General features: G+C 41.8%; 2 protein-coding genes across 2 annotated transcripts; one reads left to right on the top strand and one right to left on the bottom strand.

Moving 5' to 3' along the window:
• The first annotated feature begins 7522 nt into the window (after positions 1-7522).
• ccn2a (cellular communication network factor 2a) lies at positions 7523-10402 on the top strand. Its single transcript, XM_034075972.2, has 5 exons — positions 7523-7796; positions 7996-8212; positions 8322-8573; positions 8684-8895; positions 9010-10402. The coding sequence occupies exons 1-5, from the start codon at positions 7734-7736 to the stop codon at positions 9304-9306; spliced, it is 1041 nt and encodes a 346-aa protein (XP_033931863.1). The 5' UTR covers positions 7523-7733; the 3' UTR covers positions 9307-10402.
• Positions 10403-11649: 1247 nt separating this feature from the next.
• LOC117439474 (chromogranin-A-like) lies at positions 11650-19450 on the bottom strand. Its single transcript, XM_034075363.2, has 8 exons — positions 19187-19450; positions 18902-18951; positions 18209-18302; positions 16474-16542; positions 16303-16386; positions 14931-15239; positions 13761-14146; positions 11650-12720 (listed from the first exon to the last, which is right to left on the bottom strand). The coding sequence occupies exons 1-8, from the start codon at positions 19230-19232 to the stop codon at positions 12637-12639; spliced, it is 1122 nt and encodes a 373-aa protein (XP_033931254.1). The 5' UTR covers positions 19233-19450; the 3' UTR covers positions 11650-12636.
• Between the last annotated feature and the right edge of the window lie 859 nt (positions 19451-20309).

Genomic DNA, 20309 nt, shown 5'->3' on the forward strand with positions numbered 1-20309 from the left:
AACAGGAACACCAAAAATATTGGTCATTGCCCCCACAGGCTAAATGTTTGTCAGAACAATAGCCGATTGGTTGTTCCATCTAGGAAGACTCTAGGCAGCCATTACACTTGCTATACTGAAGGCTTTTTTCACAGCTGTCATTTTGGACGGCAAAGCACAGGTGTGACTAATAATATGAACAATCTGTCCCACTGAGTCATGACAGCGTGACGAAGCTAAATTAAAAATACAATGTTACCCTTTGATTCGTCTACTGTGGCATCTCGAACTCTTTACCTAAAACCACAACTACCATTTATGAATTCCTATTTATGTGGGGATTTAACAAAAAACATGTTTTTAAGTGATCTTTAGTTTAAGGTATATTTTTGTTTGTATGAGCTGTTTCCCTATACTTTGAGTCTTTATGCTAAGCTAGGATAATGAACTCCTGGAGTTAAGACCGGCATTCATTTTACCATCATACTCCAGGCACAAAGCGAAACATTTTCAAGATGTTGAACTATCCATTAAAACAAACAGACCTCCAACCAACTGACAAGCTTCATCATGCTTTATGTGCTCTACTTAAATGATTCCATTGTAGCAGCAGCACTGTGTGTGGGCAGGTCCCACACTATATTTAGAAACACCTGTAAGGGGCAGACCATCTTTAGGGTCACGGGCACTCTGTGACCCAAATATTTTGCCGTCAGTAAGAACTAAGTGTGCCAGGAATCATGTCTAAGATGGCTGTCAACCTCCAGCTGTGAGGTCACTGAGACAGAACAGAGGCCACCCTAGACCCACATGGAGATGTGTTTAGGTTCAGACCATGCTGACTTCCACATCCATGTGTGTGGCAGTAAATCCACAGCTGAGATGAGTTTCGGCTGTTTGTTGAAAGAGAAACAGCCCAAATTCTCATCAGTGTCTCTTGTCTAAACACTTTCCAGGTTTTAAAAAGGCACTTTCCACTCTCCCTCTCTGCCTTTGATATTTAATCCAGCCATTAATCCCCCTTGTTATATCTGCACAAATGTTCCCATGCACTGCAAATCAAGTGCTGGGTTTCCACCTGGGAGCGTCTGCCAGTCGCAAAATGCTTTGTCCAAGATAGATGAAAGCAATATCTTCTCCCTTGTTAACACAGAATGGCAAATGCATTCCCCTGGAGGTCCCTCACTAAATGATTTGTGAGAACATTTGACCAAAAAATGCACTTCACCTTCCAACTATGCCCCTCTGACTTCCTACGGTCAATATATTATTCCTCAGCCCATTACCCCAAGTAATCTAAAACCCAGCTATTTCGTGCAGGATGTGCCGGAAAAAAGATTGAGTCTCATGCATGTTTCCAGTATGAACATTTTCCACCACTGCGGGGCTTTAAATAGACAGTTTCCATTTTGGCAGTTCATCTGCCCACCAACGCCATTGTTAAATCTCAACAAATCATCCCAGGCTCCGGATCCATTATTATTTTCCACTCCTCATGGCCAGGCTTCAAAAAGTTTTGAAGACTTTCATCTCAAGTAATTGACCTGTCCCTTCTCCATTGTTAAATTTCAATAGATCACCATCCCATCCATTATAAAATATCTCTGTAAGTGTTTTTGCAGGCAGGCTCCTAAAAGAAAGCAACAATTACTTTTCCCTGCACGTATTATTTTGTTTGCCAAACTGGTAAAAAAACATATTGCAGATTAAACATTATTATTATGCACTTATTACTGTCTTGTCAGGGTTGTTCTTTTGGTCTGTATTCCTCATTTGTGGTCATGTCGATACAAATATGTGTGGTTAATTTGTCCATTGCAATGCCTCAAATGTCATTTACCGTAATGACAAAATAACTGTGTTTTTTTATGTTGTTTTCAATTTCTCCAACCGTCGTTCTGAGTGCAGGCTGCCCAAAAGTTCAAAGAGGCAAAAATATACAGGCAGGAAAATCATTTTGAGATCTTGGTTTCATGTTCAGTTTATACAGTGGTATATGGATGGTCGGTTTGAAGGCTAACGCCAAGGAACATTCCTCGTTTAGCCTGCCAGCTACCACTAATGGAATTTTGTTTAATGGACAGCTGAGTGTACCAAAGCTTCAAATATGGACACAGTTTGGCAAAAACACACACTGGGTTTGCCTGGATACAAAAACACACATGCACACATATACTGTACATTCAAATATACTGTACTTATAGGCCCACGGTTACTGAACACATACATAAACTGTACATTTACTCAAACATAGTTGCTACATCTCCCATAAAGCCTAACTCTACATTTTAATTATTATAAAATGAATGAATGTGGGTTTTATTCCAGCAAATGAACATATTAGATTGCATTTTAACTAGGTTTGCCTAATAAAGTAAATGTACATAAAAGTCCACCAAAAACTGCAGCATGGTTTAGATAAATGTATCCACTAAACCTCACACCTCTTTTTCAAACTCACATCAAAAAGAAAGTACACATAACAAATCAAAGACAGATGATATTTTTTTAGAAACACTATATAAATTCAAAACTGTGAAAAGTCTATATCTGGCCCGGTACGGAACAAAAATGCAGCCAGAGTGTTCAGTGAGACTGACTGGGCTTTTTTAAATGTTGATGTTTATCTGCCTAGTTAGCTCTATAGTTGCTAGGGAGTTATGACGGCAGCTGCTCTGAATGGAGCAGTGTTTGTGTAAACAGCTAGAAGAGGCCTCCTCTGTGACATCAGCATCAGGTATGAGCTCATCCACCATGGAGTGATGGAAGAGCACACACAGGAGGGTTCAAAACTATATTCACTGTCCATTCCTGAAGCAGAGCCTGCTGTGGGCATATAAGAATGCACCGAGTCGGTCATCTCCACACATCCTAAAGTTCGAAACTCCCCAGCTCACACGGCTACCCTTGTGATGTCACACAGTAGCTATGAAACCAGTAGTGACGTAATGAGGCTATAAGTGGGAGGCAGCGATGTGCGTAAACCAAGACTAGGATAGAAGGCAGGCCTTGACCTGGAATAACTACACGGGTCACATGACCGAAAAAACAGTATGACGGCAGCGCTAAATTAGGAATATCACTCTGTCAGCAAATTCTCAAGAGGCAGGAGGTGCTGAGGGTTCATTTTCATTTTGGAAAGATAATAAACTTGACACAATACATTAGCATAACATTATTATTATAGTTACTTATGCTGATGCCAGCTGTATTCCTGAGAATAATTGAACTCCCGGACCTCTCATTGCAATGCTTGAATGACCAGAAAGTAATAATTACTGTTTTTTAGCTCTGCAAATCAATTGTAAGGGGCTCATACTTAGACTCTTTTTCTCTTGGATCGAGCTTTGATCGGGCGCACAAATCGACGCAGCCATACATAAACCTGCCCCAACATGTAGATCCTTTTAAAACTTTCATTTCCAATGTTAAGAAAGCAAATATTCAATAAACAATATTTTTCAAGCTCAAGTCAACTTAAGTTTTTCAGTAAGGTCAAATATACTGTATTTGTATCATGATCTCCAACATGGGCCTTCTCATACCAAATCGTCAGCAAAACACAAAAAAACATCATATGCCATTGTCATTTATAAAGTATGTATAATTTATTCTTATCAATGAGAGCTGAGACTTGTGACCTGAGCCGCAGGTCAGGCCCAATCGAGTTAGGGCAGAGAATCTAATCTTTACTCTACAAAAACAATCACTTGCAATGCTACTATTAAGTTAGCTGCTAAGTGGTAAACATAGGACAGCATTTTGCTAAAGAGACCATTTTTCCTCTGAATGCGACCAAAACCAGTCAAAATTAGACTCAAATGCACGAGGTAGAGACAAACAGGACCAAATGAATGCTTATGTTGCTCCATATTTATTTGATGTTTAACGAAGTTTTCTATCAAGGTCATTATAAACTTCACAAGCTGTTAATTCGTAATTGTTCTGTTTACAAAATCAGTTATTGAAAGATTCATTGAAATTAAGGCCAGACAGAGAGGCCCTATTTTGTTTTAATATTGTTGTTTTATTGGCTGGAGATTTATTATTGGAACACAATAAAAGATGAAACAATTTCCCAAATAGATTAATTAATAAAATGATTTAGAGCTGAACATATTTTGACTTTCACATAGAAATCTTATAATTATGACATAAAGTTGGTTAACAATGCAATTGTTACTCTAACCGTATCAGTGAATCCACTTATCACCAGCATACTTAAGATGCACATTCATTGGTTTAGACAATATGTTTCCAACAAGTGAAAGACTAGAAGACTTAAGGTCAGACAGTTTTCACCCAGGTATGTTCAACAACACCGACGCCAACGAGCACAAAGCCGAACAGACTCCCCTGACATTTGTATCACCACACAGTTCCATTACTGATTTTAACCCACGGCTATTCTTTTAAACAAATATCTCGCTCTATACTTAGCCTTGACATATCTGAGCCTACCACACACAGAGCCATGTTTCCTTTGGCCTCCGCGGTCAACCCATCCAGATCTGCAGAACAGTGAAGCATGTGGCCTGATATTCAGAACAGGAAAAACCTTGAGAGAGTGAGCTCAGTGAAAGACAACCAGCAGACAAAACAACACCCAGATAACGGGAACTACACTCACAGTTGCAATAACAGTCACAAAAACAGGAGTCAACCTCTTTGGCTCTCTGTGGACCTTACATTTACTTTGGTTTCTTATAATCTTGCCATTGACAGACTTCTTATTCATAAAATGCCACTCAGACATACCTTTAATTCTTTAAATTGGCCAGACTTGATGCTATCTGTTCAAGTCAAATCCCCCAAAGCTTGAAAACTACAAAAGAGTTTGACTTGATCTTCAAACAACATCCCTTAACACCGTTAAAGAAATGGCCTGTGATGTAAAATAAGCTGAGAGAAACTCCATTAGTCTGCATGGAAGATAAAAATGTCAAAGCCAAGTTTGAGTGTTGTTTTGCGGCGTGGCTGGAGCACGTTCCTCTATCAAGCTGTTTCCTTTAGATATCATGGAGTGGAAGTGTTGGCCTTGGTGCTGTGATGACTAGACTGACAGCACACACACACACACACACACACACACACACACACACACACACACACACACACACACACACACACACACACACACACACACACACACACACACACACACACACACACACACACACACACACACACACACACACACACACACGCACACGCACACACTTTCACTCTGTGTTTTTCCTAGGTCAGACGTTCTAAAAGGGGTCCCTACTGTACGCCGGCAGCATAGACAGAGAACGTATCCATATTAGGAAAAGAGCTGACGTCCTTATATGGAAAGGCTTCCTCTGTAGTAACAGCCCTGTCTGCTGGCTCCTCTCTCACATTCCTCCTGCTCCAGGTTTCTCTGGGAGTTTTTCATTTCCGATTAGCTGGCTGAAGAAGGAGCAGGGCCGCCTTTCATAAGAGTCTCGCCTGGTGTGTGATCCCCCTAATGCAAAAAATACACAAACCTCCGTCTAGCCCCTTTCCTGCAATCCTCCACTCTGGGGTTTGATGTAGTAAAATAAGCCTGGCCAGGGACAGGGCACACCTGGCCTTTTTACGTTCGTCATAGACTAAACCTCATTAGGCAGGTGACAAGCCAGAGAACATAGTCTTTGTTCCCGTAATATCTGCCCCTCATGCTTCCATGGGCCGCACTTTCACTTAAGTCGACTCAGGAGTTTTAATCATCATTTGTCCTGACTAAGACCCCTGGACAAAAAAATACCCAAGTCAAATCCCCAAGGTTTTGTTTTCAACCGAATCCTCCTTTTAGGTAAAGCAGTCTTGTGCTGAATTCAACAAAGATCCATTATGGGAAGAGCCATTGCCTGAGAATGTTTTCTTTGTCCCTGAATACCTGCCCTGCATACCTTGGCAGGTCACTCAGCTCAGGTAGCGCAGGAAACAGACTATTAGGATCATCTTGTCAGATTAACTGCAGAAATGAACGACAGACATAGCAAATATTATTTCAACCATTTGCTAAATCCATTAGGTTAAGTGTCATATGACTTGTATCATTTATAAGTATCTGGATGAAGAAGGTACATATTGTAGGTTCTTTACTTTAACAGCTCTGCTACTCTTCTCCTCCACTACATTTCACAGGCAGATATTATACTCTTTTACTTCACTACATTTATAAAGATTAGGATTTCACATAAAAAAGATAAGCCATATCATGCAAATCATTCTAAAAATATGAATGGATGGTTCCCAACCTTTCTTGCCCTGTATTAAAGAGATAGTCTGCTATATTTCAGATGCTGAGATATAAACAATTGTTTGAATGACCCAATATATATATATATATATATATATATAATATCCAAAATAAGCAAAAAGAAGATTGAAATATTTACAAACTGTGTATCAGAACCTTGTTTTTTCATCTTTCCCACTCAAAAGATCATCTCCCGACCCCTTGGATTTATCTTATGACCCTCAGGGGGGCCTCAAGCCCTAGATTGGGAAATACTTTACTGTACACACTGTAGTTACAACTAGCTCCACCTGGACCATTTACAACACTTTGCATTGCATTGACTTCAAAGTATTAACAATCTTACTGTGTATATCACTAAGGCCAAAACAAGTAGTATTATAGGACTTCTAATAAACAGTATCTTTTACACTATTGTATAGCTGTTACTTCACTAACAGGTTGAAATGCTTCTTATCGTATCTGTATGTCCTAGGTATCATACCAAAGGAACAAAGAGAAGTGTTTGTGAACCAAATGCTTCACTGCTGCTGCACAAGAGATCATAATGTGTTTTAATATTTAGTGCTTGAAGCTGCCGTTCAGCCGCTGATGTCAGAGCACAAAAATGCCATGGCGGTGTCCAAGATGTTACCACAGGAGTACAGAAGACAAACTAACAGGAGGCGGGCAGCGGGAGCCAAGCACCTTGTTGGATAAGCAGCTCAAGTTAATGAATCAAATGAACTTCCTTTCCCGAACAGCATGCTGCTGATGTGTTCAAGTCTGTGTGCCTTTGAAGCGGAGGAATGCTGTAGTGCTTACAGTGTTAACCACTCATCACACATCAAGCATTTTTATTTACCCATCTCATGTGGATGCATCTTTCAGAGTTTTTTTTAACTTTTCTTCTTTCATTCAAAGCTTTTTGTGCCTTCACTTTTGAACTGAGCTGAAAAAAAATGTTCTTCGTCTTTTTTTTAAATTAATATTTATAGGTACCGGCTGTCTGTTTGTGAAGTCAGTCTCCAGGAATTCCCAGTGTGGGGTCCCAGGCCTCTAACCAGACTTAACCTCCCATTCCAGATGAAAGCCCGCTCAGAGAAAGAGACGGTGTTGTTTGGCCGAGCAGCAGAGCCTTGCCTTCAGACAGCAGGAATGTGGGATGTCTGGAGTGGGGGTCAGGAAGCGAGGAAAGAATGCCAAGTATGTCCATGTTTGTCCAGGGCTGGCTCTCCATTCAGCCCCCAGTGACGTGTTACGAGGGCCAGCGAGTATAAAGGGAGCCGGGCTCCGCAGTCAGAACTCAGATCAACTCCTTCTACCGAAGCTAACCTCTAGCTTTCACCAAGAGAACGAAAAGACTGTGACCGGAGCTGAAGAGAAACTCCACGAGACAACAGATCAACTTGATCAGAAACGGTTTCTACAGCTCAAACTCTGAGACTAACGGAAGACTTTCTCAACGAGACTTAAGGAAAAAATCTATTTCTACAAGGAAGAAAAGATGTCTGCTGGAATGAAGAAAATGATTTTGCTGCCTTTCCTGTGCATCGTGCTCTCACACATGGTAAGTCAAAACCACATTGAGAATTACATCTCACTGCTGTTCTTTTTAAACTTTTAATATAGTCTTAAATGGAGTCTTTACACTCTTTTCATAGTGACAAAAGCCTAATGTTAAAATGACTGTGTGCTGGATGTGAAACTATAACTTTGAAACACTTTGTGGAGATGATATTTAAATAAGTGTATCTGTATGTGTTCAGGCTGCAGGTCAGGAGTGCAGCAACCAGTGCTCGTGCCCCTCCATCCCCCCTCAGTGCCCCCCAGGAGTGAGCCTCGTGCTGGACGGCTGCGGCTGCTGCAGGGTGTGTGCCAAACAGATGGGAGAGCTCTGCACTGAGAAGGACCTCTGTGACCCCCACAAAGGCCTCTACTGTGACTTTGGAGCCCCCATCAACAGACGCATCGGAGTGTGCACAGGTGAGCCATTGACATTTGTTTTTCTGCGTCGCCCCACTGTAGATCATTATCTCTCCTTTTAATGTTTGAACCGAATCATGACCTTTCCCTTGTCGTTTACCCCCAACAGCTCGAGATGGAGCCACCTGTGTGTTCGGAGGCATGGTATTCAAGAGCGGAGAGTCTTTCCAGAGCAGCTGCAAGTACCAGTGTACCTGTCTGGATGGAGCTGTGGGGTGCGTCCCACTTTGCGCAATGGACGTGCGCCTGCCAAGCCCCGACTGCCCCATGCCAAGACGCGTCAAGGTGCCCGGGAAGTGCTGCGAGGAATGGGAGTGTGATTCTCCCAACAGACACAGCTTCATGGGCTCTGCTCTGGCCTGTAAGTTCTCTTTTGAGCACCTGAAGTGTAGTTCCTTCAATGGACTTGACGTAACGAGGAGGCATTATCAGATGATGTTTCTAATCCAGTGTTTGCTCCTGTGTTTACAGCGTACAGAGAGGAAGAGACCTATGGCCCCGACCTGTCCATGATGAGGGAGAACTGCCTGGTTCAGACTACCGAATGGAGCGCGTGCTCTAAGACTTGCGGCCTTGGGGTCTCCACCCGGGTCACCAATGATAACCGCGAATGCCGCCTGGAGAAACAGAGCCGGTTGTGTATGGTGCGACCATGCGAGTCACAGCTGGAGCAGAGCATTAGGGTGAGTTTGTGTTCGACAGCACTGCTTTCAAGACCTCAACAGAGTCAAAGTGAAATGGCACATACTCAAAGAATGCTTAACTAAGTTGTGTTCCCTCTTCTTTTCCTCCTACAGAAAGGGAAAAAGTGCATCCGTACTCCGAGACTCTCCAAGCCCATGAAGTTTGAGATCTCCGGCTGCACCACCACCAAGTCCTACAGGCCAAAGTTCTGCGGCGTGTGCCTGGACGGCCGCTGCTGCACCCCCCACAGAACCACCACCCTGCCCATGGAGTTCAAATGCCCAGATGGACAGTTCATGAAGAAGCACATGATGTTCATCAAGTCCTGCGCCTGCCACCACAACTGCCCCGGCGAGAACGACATCTTTGAGTCTATGTACTACAAGAAGATGATGGGAGACATGGCATGAGCCACTTAAAGAACGACCGCAGCATATGACTTGAAAAACAAAACTCCATCTCATTTTGCAGCTCATTATATATGTCTATGTTTTATTTTCTCATTGTAAAATTAGTCCAGACACTTGTCTAAGTGTCGGTGTGTTTTGTACGGCTGGCGCACATCAGCCCATAGACAGACGGTTGCATAGCAGCTCCGAGAGATTCCTGCACTATAACTTCTATTTTTGACAAACCTACTGTCAGGTTGCTGCCCATTCCCTTGAACCCCCTTTAACAGACCCGTCCTTTTTACTGTATGTTGTATATCTTATCTAAACCATGACCTCCTCTCTAAATGAGGTGTCTAATAACTCCCCCCCCCCCCCTAAGAGCCCAGACCAGACCTGGAAACTCTAAGCAGCTGTAGACCACAGCAGGCCAGTGTTCCCCTGAGCAAACAGGTCTGAATGTGTCCTGTGTGTGTGTGTATGTGTGTGTGTGTGTGTGTGTGTGTGTGTGTGTGTGTGTGTGTGTGTGTGTGTGTGTGTGTGTGTGTGTGTGTGTGTGTGTGTGTGTGTGTGTGTGTGTGTGTGTGTGTGTGTGTGTGTGTGTGTGTGTGTGTGTGTGTGTGTGTGCGCGTGTGTGTGCGCGTGTGTGTTTTTGTCTGTTAGCACAGGCCTGAATGTCGGCCTTGTCAGCGCTGTTCACCTTGCTCCAGAGGAGAGGAAAGGTCAGAGATCCGACCAGCATGTGGACGAGAAAGCAAGCAGCGTGCTGAGTGTAAGGTTAGATAAGGAACACAGTGGGCGTTGCCATGGCACTGAGAAAAAAAGAAAAAAAAGACGACTGTTACCGATTCAGGTCAGAAGAAGGTAACCAAGTGTCTACTTTGCACACAAATAGAAGAAAAGACTGGAAGAATTGTTATTTCATTCCTTTTTTATTGTTGATGTGTAAATAATGTTTATATTTGTACAGTTTAAGTTAATTTAAAAGCAACATTTGTTCTGTGCTTCCAAATGTATCAATAGTGTATTTTTTACTATTTTATTGAGAAGTGTGACAAAACTGTTACATGTTTCACTTTGTAGCTGGAAATAAAACGTTATATATTTTTATACAAAAGTGTTCTCCGATCTTTCTGTCTTCAGCTTTGACACACATCTCCACTTTGGTTCATTGGATGTGTTACAAATCATTTCAAACTAAATGCATCACATCACAACCATCTGCATAACTAGAACCTTTTAATGTTTCATATTTAAGTGCTAGTATGAATTATGAATTAATTAACTAACTGATGTTAGTATCACTCTCAAGTATTAGCTTATGAGTGCATCAGCAGGGAGTTGTCCTTATGATGAAGCATACAGACGGTTTTATTGCCACCACAGGAGTTACATTTGTTGGGTTGTTGTTCCACTTTCAACTAAGTTCATTTATTTTATTGTAATGCATTATTCAGTAAATAAAAACATTATAAAACACAAAGAAAACATACATGATGCAGAAGATCGGTGGCTGTTGAAATTAACCTGTATATGTTAGCTAAACTAAAAGAGGGTGCTTAATGTATTAGCCTATGCTTGATGCAAGGGTTTCATACTTTTCCAAAAGTAAACTAGCAATTGCATGATTTTAAGTTATTCATAAGAAAAATGAAAATGTTCAAGAGAGACTGTGGTGGCCTTTAAGATGTCCCTCGCTGACAGCACTCACCTTTGGAAAAGAGCACCGCGACTGTCTAATGTCGCCATCTGGTGCCCTTTTCAACGTGCTGTCATGGACTTCTTTAAATACGATGTTCAGCTTGTTTTGACCTCCATTACATAAATATTAATAAGGGGTAGACCTTTACAGCCTTACATACATCTCGCTGTTCCACAGTTGTAATAGTTGGTTAAACAATATTTATATACCATGTCTAACAATGTCCATCCTAGCTTCTCTACCCATCCTTTAAATGTTTGCTCATGTTAATCATGAATAAGTACTACCTTTTAATTGATGTGATGTTGTAGCTGTGCCACAGCATATCATGAAGGAAACCCGTTTTTAGACGGTGTATTTGCACATATGTGTTAGGTTAGTACATACTGTCCATGGACACAGCTCCTAACCGTTTTCAGTCTGCAGCAGCTATATTTATTCAAGCTGCCAGAGCAAGCAGAACTTTCTTTTGCATTTCCTCCTCCGCCCACACTCTATTCTTGTCTCTCCTCAATCCATTTTTACTTCTGCTAAAGAGCTCTCAACATTTTGCCGTCCAAATAGAGATTATTTGTAATACCGCACTGCATGTGTCCAAATGCTGGCTCGTTCTGCTTAATAGTAGCAGCAACCAATGAATCATTTAACACTGACGCTAAAGCTAAAGGTGAAATGATGTTGTCTTTAATGTTCTGCATGTACAGTATAAACAGAGTGATGATTCATACTCTCAACGTCTTCGCCCACAAAAAATGAGATGTGCTGTGTGAGTAAGAAATACAGTATATTATTATGTTAAACAATGTCATTTAATTGGTCTTTACTGTTTTCTCTTTATTTTTGTGATGCAAGTGACGCCAAAAACGTACATTTCAACAGCTAAACAATCCATTGAGATACCTAGACGGTTGTAAATGGGTTAGAAAGCCGAGTTTATTGCAATAATTCTTTTGCAATTATTTATTTCGTTTAAAAAACGCATTAAAAGGAATGAACAAAACAGAGATTTCAAGATAAACTATTCAATTTATTGGTTTTCTTACATAAATGAATTACAGTTCATCATCTGCTAAAAATGTTCACTTATTGCCTTGGCATGATTAGAGTCATCTGTATCTGTAATAAGTAAGCATCTACATATCTGTCCCCCATTACAAGAGCTCTGTACATGTATACATGCCGCTACTGTACAACCTCACCTTGTCTGTGTGTTTCAACCTGCATATGCCTCAACACAAATCCAATTGCAGTGTTAAAATCATTTTGAAGCAGGCGCGATACATATGCAAAAAAAGAGAGAGCTGATTGTCAAAGAAAAGGGAGAAACATGTTGTCAATCTACTGACAGAGGGGTTTTTCCTTCAGGAGCTTTGCTGTGTGCTCTGAATATGTGTTATGCATGTGTTAGAACGCACAGAACTTGTGCATCTGTTTGTTTTTTAGTATGCAAGTCTTACTGCTATGTGCATCTACTGTATGCTAATCTATGCGAGGGAAAGGAGGACACAGAGGAGGCCGCAGCTGTGTGGAGCAAGTGGGCATCCTCTGGAACAATAGGGAAAATCTTGTCACACTCAAACGCTCTATCTGCGTAAAACAGGCCGCCGATGAGGCGGAGGAGGACGAGGGGGGAGAGGAGGTTCTCTCTCTCAGCCTCGCCGCATCTCATGGAGTTTCTGGGCAACATTTTCCAGCTCTGACTCGATGGCTGCCAGGCTTTCAATCTCTGGCTCCTGCCGAAATAATGAGGGGAGAGCAGGACAAATATTCTTAGAGTGCAAACAATCATATATTCTCTTTAACAAAAGCACTAAAAGTATTAAGACACAATCGGCTGCATTTCATTGCTGTTTTGACTGTTAGCAAGAACACCATATCACCCGAATCGCCTCCTTTAGCCTCATACTATTGCAACAAATATGTAACAGTTGGTGGCTAGTAAAACAAGCCAAATGAATAGCAGGATTACAACTTGCTGTCAAGCAGCGGCTGCGCCATTTTGTATGTTTATGGGATTTAAACTGCTTCATTATTTGTTTGTCAGTTAATCACAGCAACCGTATCAGTGTTTGGGCTCGAGCTAGCAAACCAGCTACATGCAGCTACAACAATTGCTAGTTAGCCATGTAGAAAATCTAATCTTAAATAAAGTAAAATTAACAAAACAGTTTAACGACTTGGGAAATATGTTTATTTGCTTTCTAGACAAAAGTCAAGTGAGATGATAGAATCCACTCTCATGTCTGTAGGCTAACTTTCAAGCTAGCTCAAGAAGCTGTTAGCTTAGCTTAATTTAATGACTGGGAACAACAAGGGGAAAGAGCTAGCTTGTCTTTGTCCAAAACCCCTATAACTTCAAATTAAGTTTTCTAACTTGATATTCAATAAATTAAATCTAGTTGTTTCATCTGTAGAAAATGTTAAAAAAGTGCAGATTTACAAAGTATTTATCAGCCTGACTATGTGTTACTAGTTAACAAGAAAAACAAGATATACCATGTTAAAATATTAGCATAAGCGTGAAAACAGTTACAGTTTGCTTTGACAGAGCCATCTGTTTCTGCCTAGACCCAGTCTTTTAGCTAAATTAAGCTAACTTGCTGCTGTCAGTAGCTTTACATTCACTACACACAGTAAAGTGGAATCAATCTTCTTATCTAACTCGCAGGAAGAAAGCAAACCAATTTGTTTCCCAACAAGTTGAACTCTATGAATTGTAGCTGCTTGACAGAGCCCTAACACTTGTAAGGAGGTAAAGGGGTGGATTGCACACCTCTGTCTTCCGGCTGCCGCTCCCCTCCTCCTCCAGCCCCCTCCTCTCCTCAGGTGTCCTTCTAGCGATCATCTGCAGCTCCTTCTCCTCTGGAGTCTCATGGGTGTTTCTCTTCTTCTCCTCCTCTTCCTCCGTGAGCTCTTGCGAGTGATGTGGCACCTCCTGTTCTGTGTTGAGCTCCTTTCCGACTGCTTTCTTCCTTAACGCCAAAGCCTTGCCCCTCTTGGCCCATTGCTTCAGGCCCCCCTCCTTCTTCATCTCTCTTTCATCCTCTTCCTGTTTCTTCTCTGGTGCAAATCTCTTGACATCGTCCCATTCTTCTTCAACAAAGGTCTTCTCTTTTGATTTGAGTCTGGGAGCATCTCCATTTTCACCAGATCCAGCACCTGAATATGAAAATAAATAATGTATTTTGTGACACTTCACTACAGCAGGCTCATACTCTCCAACATCAGCAAGATTCCACTTCTCCTAATGAAACACATCTTGCCAGCTGGCAGCTCTGCCCCCCACACTGATGGCTGTGCTTTATGAGAACTAAAAGCGTGGCTGGAGCATTTCGATGACTTGGCAGAGGCTCACTTCTAGAGAAAAGGTATTTCCTTGTATGTTGCCATTTTAGCTCAGAGAAGAATAATCCCTCTGTTAATCTGTTGAAAGGTCTGGAGATTAAAACCACATCTTGATTTCAGTCTCGACACAAGGATAGAGAGTATGGTTAAGTAATCCAGCTGTAACTAGCTCATTTGAATTCTGGAACGTGCAGACATTTAATCATCTCTGTCGGTGTGCTGTCAGTTTGCCAGCCTGTCGGCCCCTCCCCTGTCGGGGGGCTGATTGCATCATGCAGATGGAAGCACTTCCATCAATCACACAGTCCTGTGGAGGCAGGCGGTTTCAACGACAAAGCGTTGCACTCTCCCTCTCTAAAGACTCTGCTATCTGCCTTTGGTCAACTTGTTTGCATATTTTAATTAGCTTGGATGTAATTATTCTTGACATAAAAACACAAGATTTGAATGGAAGTGAAAACATCAAGATCTAAATATTCATGTTTCCTGACATATCGGTTTTTTCTCATTTACATTTTTTTGTTTCTTTCATTCCAACAGAAATGATCTGCAAACATTAGAGAGGCATACAGTGAGCAACGAGGACATGTCTACGTGCCTTTCTTCTGCGCAATCACGTGTTCCTCCTCTGAATTGGCTCTCTTCTCTTCTTCCTCTTCCTCTTCCTCCCTCTTCTCAGCCTTGCCCTCAGTGGACTCATCCTCAGACTCGGAGGCGTGACTTCCTGGGCTCTCGTTCTTTTCCCTCTTCTCTTTCACCTCTCCAGCGACGTGATTGTCCTCCTGTGACTCTCCATTTCCCCGGCTGTCCTCCTTTTCTTCCTCTCTGTCTCCATTTCCATCCCTCTTCTTCTGGGACAGAATGGATCGTTCGCCTGGGCCTCCTAAAGCCTCCAGCATGGATCGATCTGAAAATGGGGGGGGGTTAATTTACTCAAGAACATTGATTTCCCCGTGATGGTAACGGAAGGTGCTTACACAAAGCACAACAGTTTATTAACGATGTCACTTCCTGTCGTACCTTTCAAATCTGTGTGCTTTCACTTAATGGAGTGGGTTCAATTATAACTGCACAAATTAACTGATTATGTAATAATAGATAGAAAAATGCCCATTTTGATGTTCCAGCCTCTTCAATGTTAACATTTGTTTTGTATTATTGTAAAATAAATGTTGCCCAAATGAAACAACTTGAAGACCTCATCTTGGGCTCTGGGAATTAGTAATGGCCTCTTTTGTTCACAACAAATAATCAAAAGGTGAATCAACAATGCAAAACATTACAGTAATATCACCTTAACTAATATAAGCCGCTGACGCTATCTGACACCGTGTGAGTTAGTGGCAATGAAAAGTCATTCTACATTACACAAATGGATCACAATGTAATATAGGTATTACCTTTTTTTCTGTTTTCATCGTTAAGCTCAGATGTTTGTGACAATGACAAGATAACATTATACGCCTTTTTGATAGTAGCTACTTGTTCTGATGCAGCTTAGGAAGAATCCATGGTAATGTCTCCGGATATCTGCAACACTTAGCAACTGACAAAACAATGTGGATGGATAAATGCTACTGTCCCTTCAAGGCTCGCTGTCAGAAAAGCAACAGGATCAGGGACGGTGAACCTTATTAGTCATTGCTGTACTTTGCTACTCGCCCACTGTGTCCTTTAGAGGTAGTATGCCACTGAGTAAACACAAAGCCATGTGTTGTCAGGTGGAAGCACCTCAGGGTTGTTCTGATTCTTTCGACAGAGAGCATCAGCAAAGGTCAAATGAACCTCAGCACATCTCCTCTGTTTGTCAGCCCTGCTTTGCTGGCAATATAAAATAGGAAATAATGAAAGTGATGCATCATCGTTGACAGCTGGTGCACTTTTAAATGCTGATAAGAGATCATCCTGAAAATGTAGGTGACTGAAATGAAAAGAAAGCGTAATGAGTCTGAACCTATGCAGAAACTCACCAGCTAACTCATCCGCAGTCTGAGGAGACGGTGAGGCGGGTTCAGCTGGAGCCCCTCTCTGCGACAGAGCTCTCTCCTGACCACCTACAATTCAAATGAGTTATTGAAGCGTCCTGTTTTCCACATGTAAACAAGCACCCGAACAGACGCGCCGTGTGACGCTTGACTCACCCCGAACGGCGATCTCCTGCAGCTCCTTCAGAAAGTTATGATGTCGTAGAATGGAAACAAGCCTGTCATCTGCGTGGAACACATGCATACGGAGACACGCATCAACACGCGGGCACATGAGTGGTGTGATGTCCCACCTTGGAAAGAAACAACAGCTACGGGGTGAAACAGAGGTTCCCTTCACTTATTCAAAGGACTCAGCAACTGGCTTCAGAGGTTCGTCACAGTTAATTGCCCACAAATGTATTGCTTTCAAAGCAAGAGCACAATGAGTCATTCGGCCCACAGAGACGCCCTGAGAGAAGCAGCAGTGAGCATTGGACTCTTCTGCTGACCCCCAAACGGCGCTGCACACTGCACACTGCACACTGCACACTGCACACTGCACACTGCACACTGCACACTGCACTGCACACTGCACACAAGAGACGACTACTGTACTGTGCTCTGATAACAGAATCTGCAATCTGTTTTCTCGATCACTTTGACTCCCCCTTTCCTCCCCCTTTTCCTCTTGGCATCCCTCCGGTGGAGTATTGTTTCCCGCTCTCAGTTACAAAGATTGGTGAGTAATGCTACCATTGATTTTTTACAACAAGGGCAGCATGAAGGTAATTCACCGGCGATGCAACTGAATACTTAACTCAGTGCTAGAGACCCTGCTGCATTCAAGGGAGAGGGGTTTGATACCCGGCAGCCATCGCATCAATCCATTAAGCTTATGATGTGAGCGGCATGCTCTCCATGAAACGTAATGAAGATGGCCTATGGTTAACATACAGCTGTACACATACATCACCTTCCTTCAGAGATACAATAAGTAACATTGACTACATGCCAAGGTCTTGGTAGGCTGCAGCACTGCATGACTGCAATACATGGATACAATAAGAACGACTTGGATTGGATGTGTAATCTAATGTTTATGTATTTCAGCAGTTTCTTGAAAATGGAACAGAATAGAAAGTGGATGACATCATCTTCTGGTGTATCAGTGGGATACAGCTGAAACGTGTTCATTTGTGTGTCACAGGAATAGACACATCGACATACCACTTGATATCAAGGAAGCCGTGTCTGTTCCTTGTGTTTCAGGGCTGGCCCCGTGTCATACATTCAAAAGGCACATTTAAAGGTTGATGAATATTGTTGCTTGAGTGAACATGTATTGGATATGTATGGAGGCCGAGAACAGTTGTGTTCAGATCACAAGTACATTATTATCTGAAATATCAAAGCTTGTTTTCATGTAACTGGAGTGAAAACTAAAGATGTCTCTAGAAAGCTATTCATTCATCACGAGAACACAGCTTTTGGTATCTGAAGATTGAGGACTAATTATGGAGAGCTTGAAAATAAGTGTCAAGTTCACGACTGTTAGCGAAGTTACATAACTGAACAGTACGTCCAGGCATACATGTGTCATTTAGTTTTCTCCTAAAAGGACGAGGACAGATCTGAATGTGATCATTTGCTGAAAGACAAAAACAAACCTGTGTTTGACCTTGACAGTGTCATGCGTTGATCAATAATCGCTACTACTTGATTACAGTCCTTTTCTCAAGATTAGAAATGTATTGGCTTGTGATCTCTGTGTGATCTCTTGTGATCTCTTTAATGGAAGTTTAGAAAAGTACTTATTCAACTAATGTTCTATTAACATTCATTACAATTAATAACATTAACATTATCAAACTGAGATAAATACAGTGTCTGTCCTCTGGGTGTGTCTCACCTGTCTTCAGCGTGGTCAAACACTCCTGACTGACAGGTTCGGGGCGGGGTCTCGAGAGGACATCTGCCAACGCCTCCACAATGCATTTCATCACCTGCAGACACACACAGCAACACCATGACTTCAAAACCTTTTTCTGTGACAATCTGAGATGTCTGATGCTGTCCTCCACTCGGTGATACGGGAACACATCTCCATGTGCTGAACAGTTTGAAAGCTGATCTTCAACCACATCAAAAATAATTCCAACTCCCATTCTGCTTTTAATGTCAAGCCACTGGCCGGATCATATATTCACTCGTTCATGCTATTCAAAGCTCGCTGTCTTTGAATGTCCCTCAGCCAACTCCCATCCCTCTCTTTTACACATCGTCCATATCTCGCCTTCATTCTCTTGTCTCTCTAAACCTCTTCTAGAAACTGCCTCTCTCCCTCCATCAAGATGTGAAATCTCACAGGTAAAGGCCCTCCATTTCTCTCAGAATGAATGTTTAATGTGGTTATACTGAAATTGCCTCCAGCAGAAAATATAGTTAAGTGAGTTAAATTGCCTGAATTAAGTATTCATACTCCCAGATTGCCTTTTGAATGCTGCTAGTAGTCCCACTGTGACAAAGAAGCACATTTAATTCACTGCGAAAACACCTTTATCAAAAATAATAATAATGTTGATGATGATCACAAAATATTTACCTTCACGTCCTCATTCTCCAGCTGACTTGGAGTCACTGGCAATGACAGAACTGCAGAGAAAAGGAGGACAATATGAATCATGATTTGTTATAATGCCCGAAGCTATTCCCACTGTTACTAAACACAGTGACAGCAGTGTGCCAAAGGTGCATTCACTCCAGCTTCCGCCGCAATTAAAGACGTGCGTCGCTGTCCTTGGTGCTGAACCGGTCCGTCTCTCATGCAGGGAAAAGAAACCTACACCGACAGAATGATGTCACTTAACGTCAATGAGCATTTCCTTACCGCAGCTTGACAGTAGAGTCAACACGAACAGTCCTCTCCCGATCATGTTTGGAAACGAGGTGCATGAAGCTCTCCAGGAATATGAAAGAAGCGAAGCTTTTATCAGAAGGTTTGATTTTAACCCCTCTAAACACTCGGTAGGTTTTTACGGACGCATCCTGAACTAAACTAAGCCACTTTTCTGTATTTCTGGAGAGCTAAATATCCTGCAGCAGCATCTGAGAGCCGGCAGCCTCTTCTCTCTCTCCACCGACGTCTCGCCGCAACAGCTCCCGCTTTTATAGCACGGTGTGGAGAGCGGAAGTGACGTCATCCCGAGGCAAATGATCCGTATCGTACCTGCTGGTTTTACCTACATGTTTGTCAGGGCGTGTACAGGTTTACAGGACTTATCAACTATGGAAGTATTCACACTGCTAATTTCTAAAATCAGTTTTTCTTTTCTTTATGAAAGTTGTTCCACTATACTGCAGTCAGTGACCCATTGCATCATTGGAAAATGCCCTTAATCTGATATAGCGGAACATTTTTAGAAATATAATGTATATTAAATGCAGAGGACCATCTCTTTGGAAAACAGCCTACTTTCATCTCTTTAATATCATTGTTAACAAATCTGAAAAACGCTTTCATTAGTGAAACCATTAATAATCAAAATATACTTTATTAATCCCAGGGGAAAATAAGGTTCCTGACAGTTGCTCCATGTAAGAAAAAATAAAATAAATGTATATAATCATAAGAAGTAAAAATGTTGAACACAATTCCTTTAAGACACTGGGACACAGCGTCTCAGGCGTTTTAGTGCAGCTTCACATAAGCCAGGATATGATCCTTTTTCTTTAAAAAAAATATTTTAACGATTGTTAATATCTATTTTTTTGGCTTTCAACCTCTCCTGCACAACTACAGACACTTTTAATTATTATTTTGTTTAATGTGTAGTGTCTTTTTGAATACACGATGTAGGCCTACATGTTCAAGTAAAATTAAAATGATATGTTTGAATTTATTTTACAATTTATGACGTTGCAGTCTTCATTATGTAGTTGTTCCATGCAGGACAAAGCCCTATCATCACACTGTGTTTGCTGATCATGTCTCCTGGCTGCCTGCATGTGTT

This window comes from Pseudochaenichthys georgianus, chromosome 24 (assembly GCF_902827115.2).
Source record: "Pseudochaenichthys georgianus chromosome 24, fPseGeo1.2, whole genome shotgun sequence".
Classification (NCBI taxonomy): Eukaryota; Metazoa; Chordata; class Actinopteri; order Perciformes; family Channichthyidae; genus Pseudochaenichthys; species Pseudochaenichthys georgianus.

What these genes read in the sequence shown, in the direction of transcription:
- ccn2a (XM_034075972.2), top strand. Translation starts at nt 7,734, where the DNA reads ATGTCTGCTGGAATGAAGAAAATGATTTTGCTGCCTTTCCTGTGCATC. An exon ending in CATGGGCTCTGCTCTGGCCT is followed by an intron (nt 8,574 to 8,683) that starts GTAAGTTCTCTT and finishes CTGTGTTTACAG; the next exon opens with CGTACAGAGAGGAAGAGACC. An exon ending in AGCTGGAGCAGAGCATTAGG is followed by an intron (nt 8,896 to 9,009) that starts GTGAGTTTGTGT and finishes TTCCTCCTACAG; the next exon opens with AAAGGGAAAAAGTGCATCCG.
- LOC117439474 (XM_034075363.2), bottom strand. Translation starts at nt 19,232, where the DNA reads ATGATCGGGAGAGGACTGTTCGTGTTGACTCTACTGTCAAGCTGCG. An exon ending in CGTGATTGCGCAGAAGAAAG is followed by an intron (nt 14,147 to 14,930) that starts GCACGTAGACAT and finishes TTTCATATTCAG; the next exon opens with GTGCTGGATCTGGTGAAAAT. An exon ending in GCGGCAGCCGGAAGACAGAG is followed by an intron (nt 12,721 to 13,760) that starts GTGTGCAATCCA and finishes TTATTTCGGCAG; the next exon opens with GAGCCAGAGATTGAAAGCCT.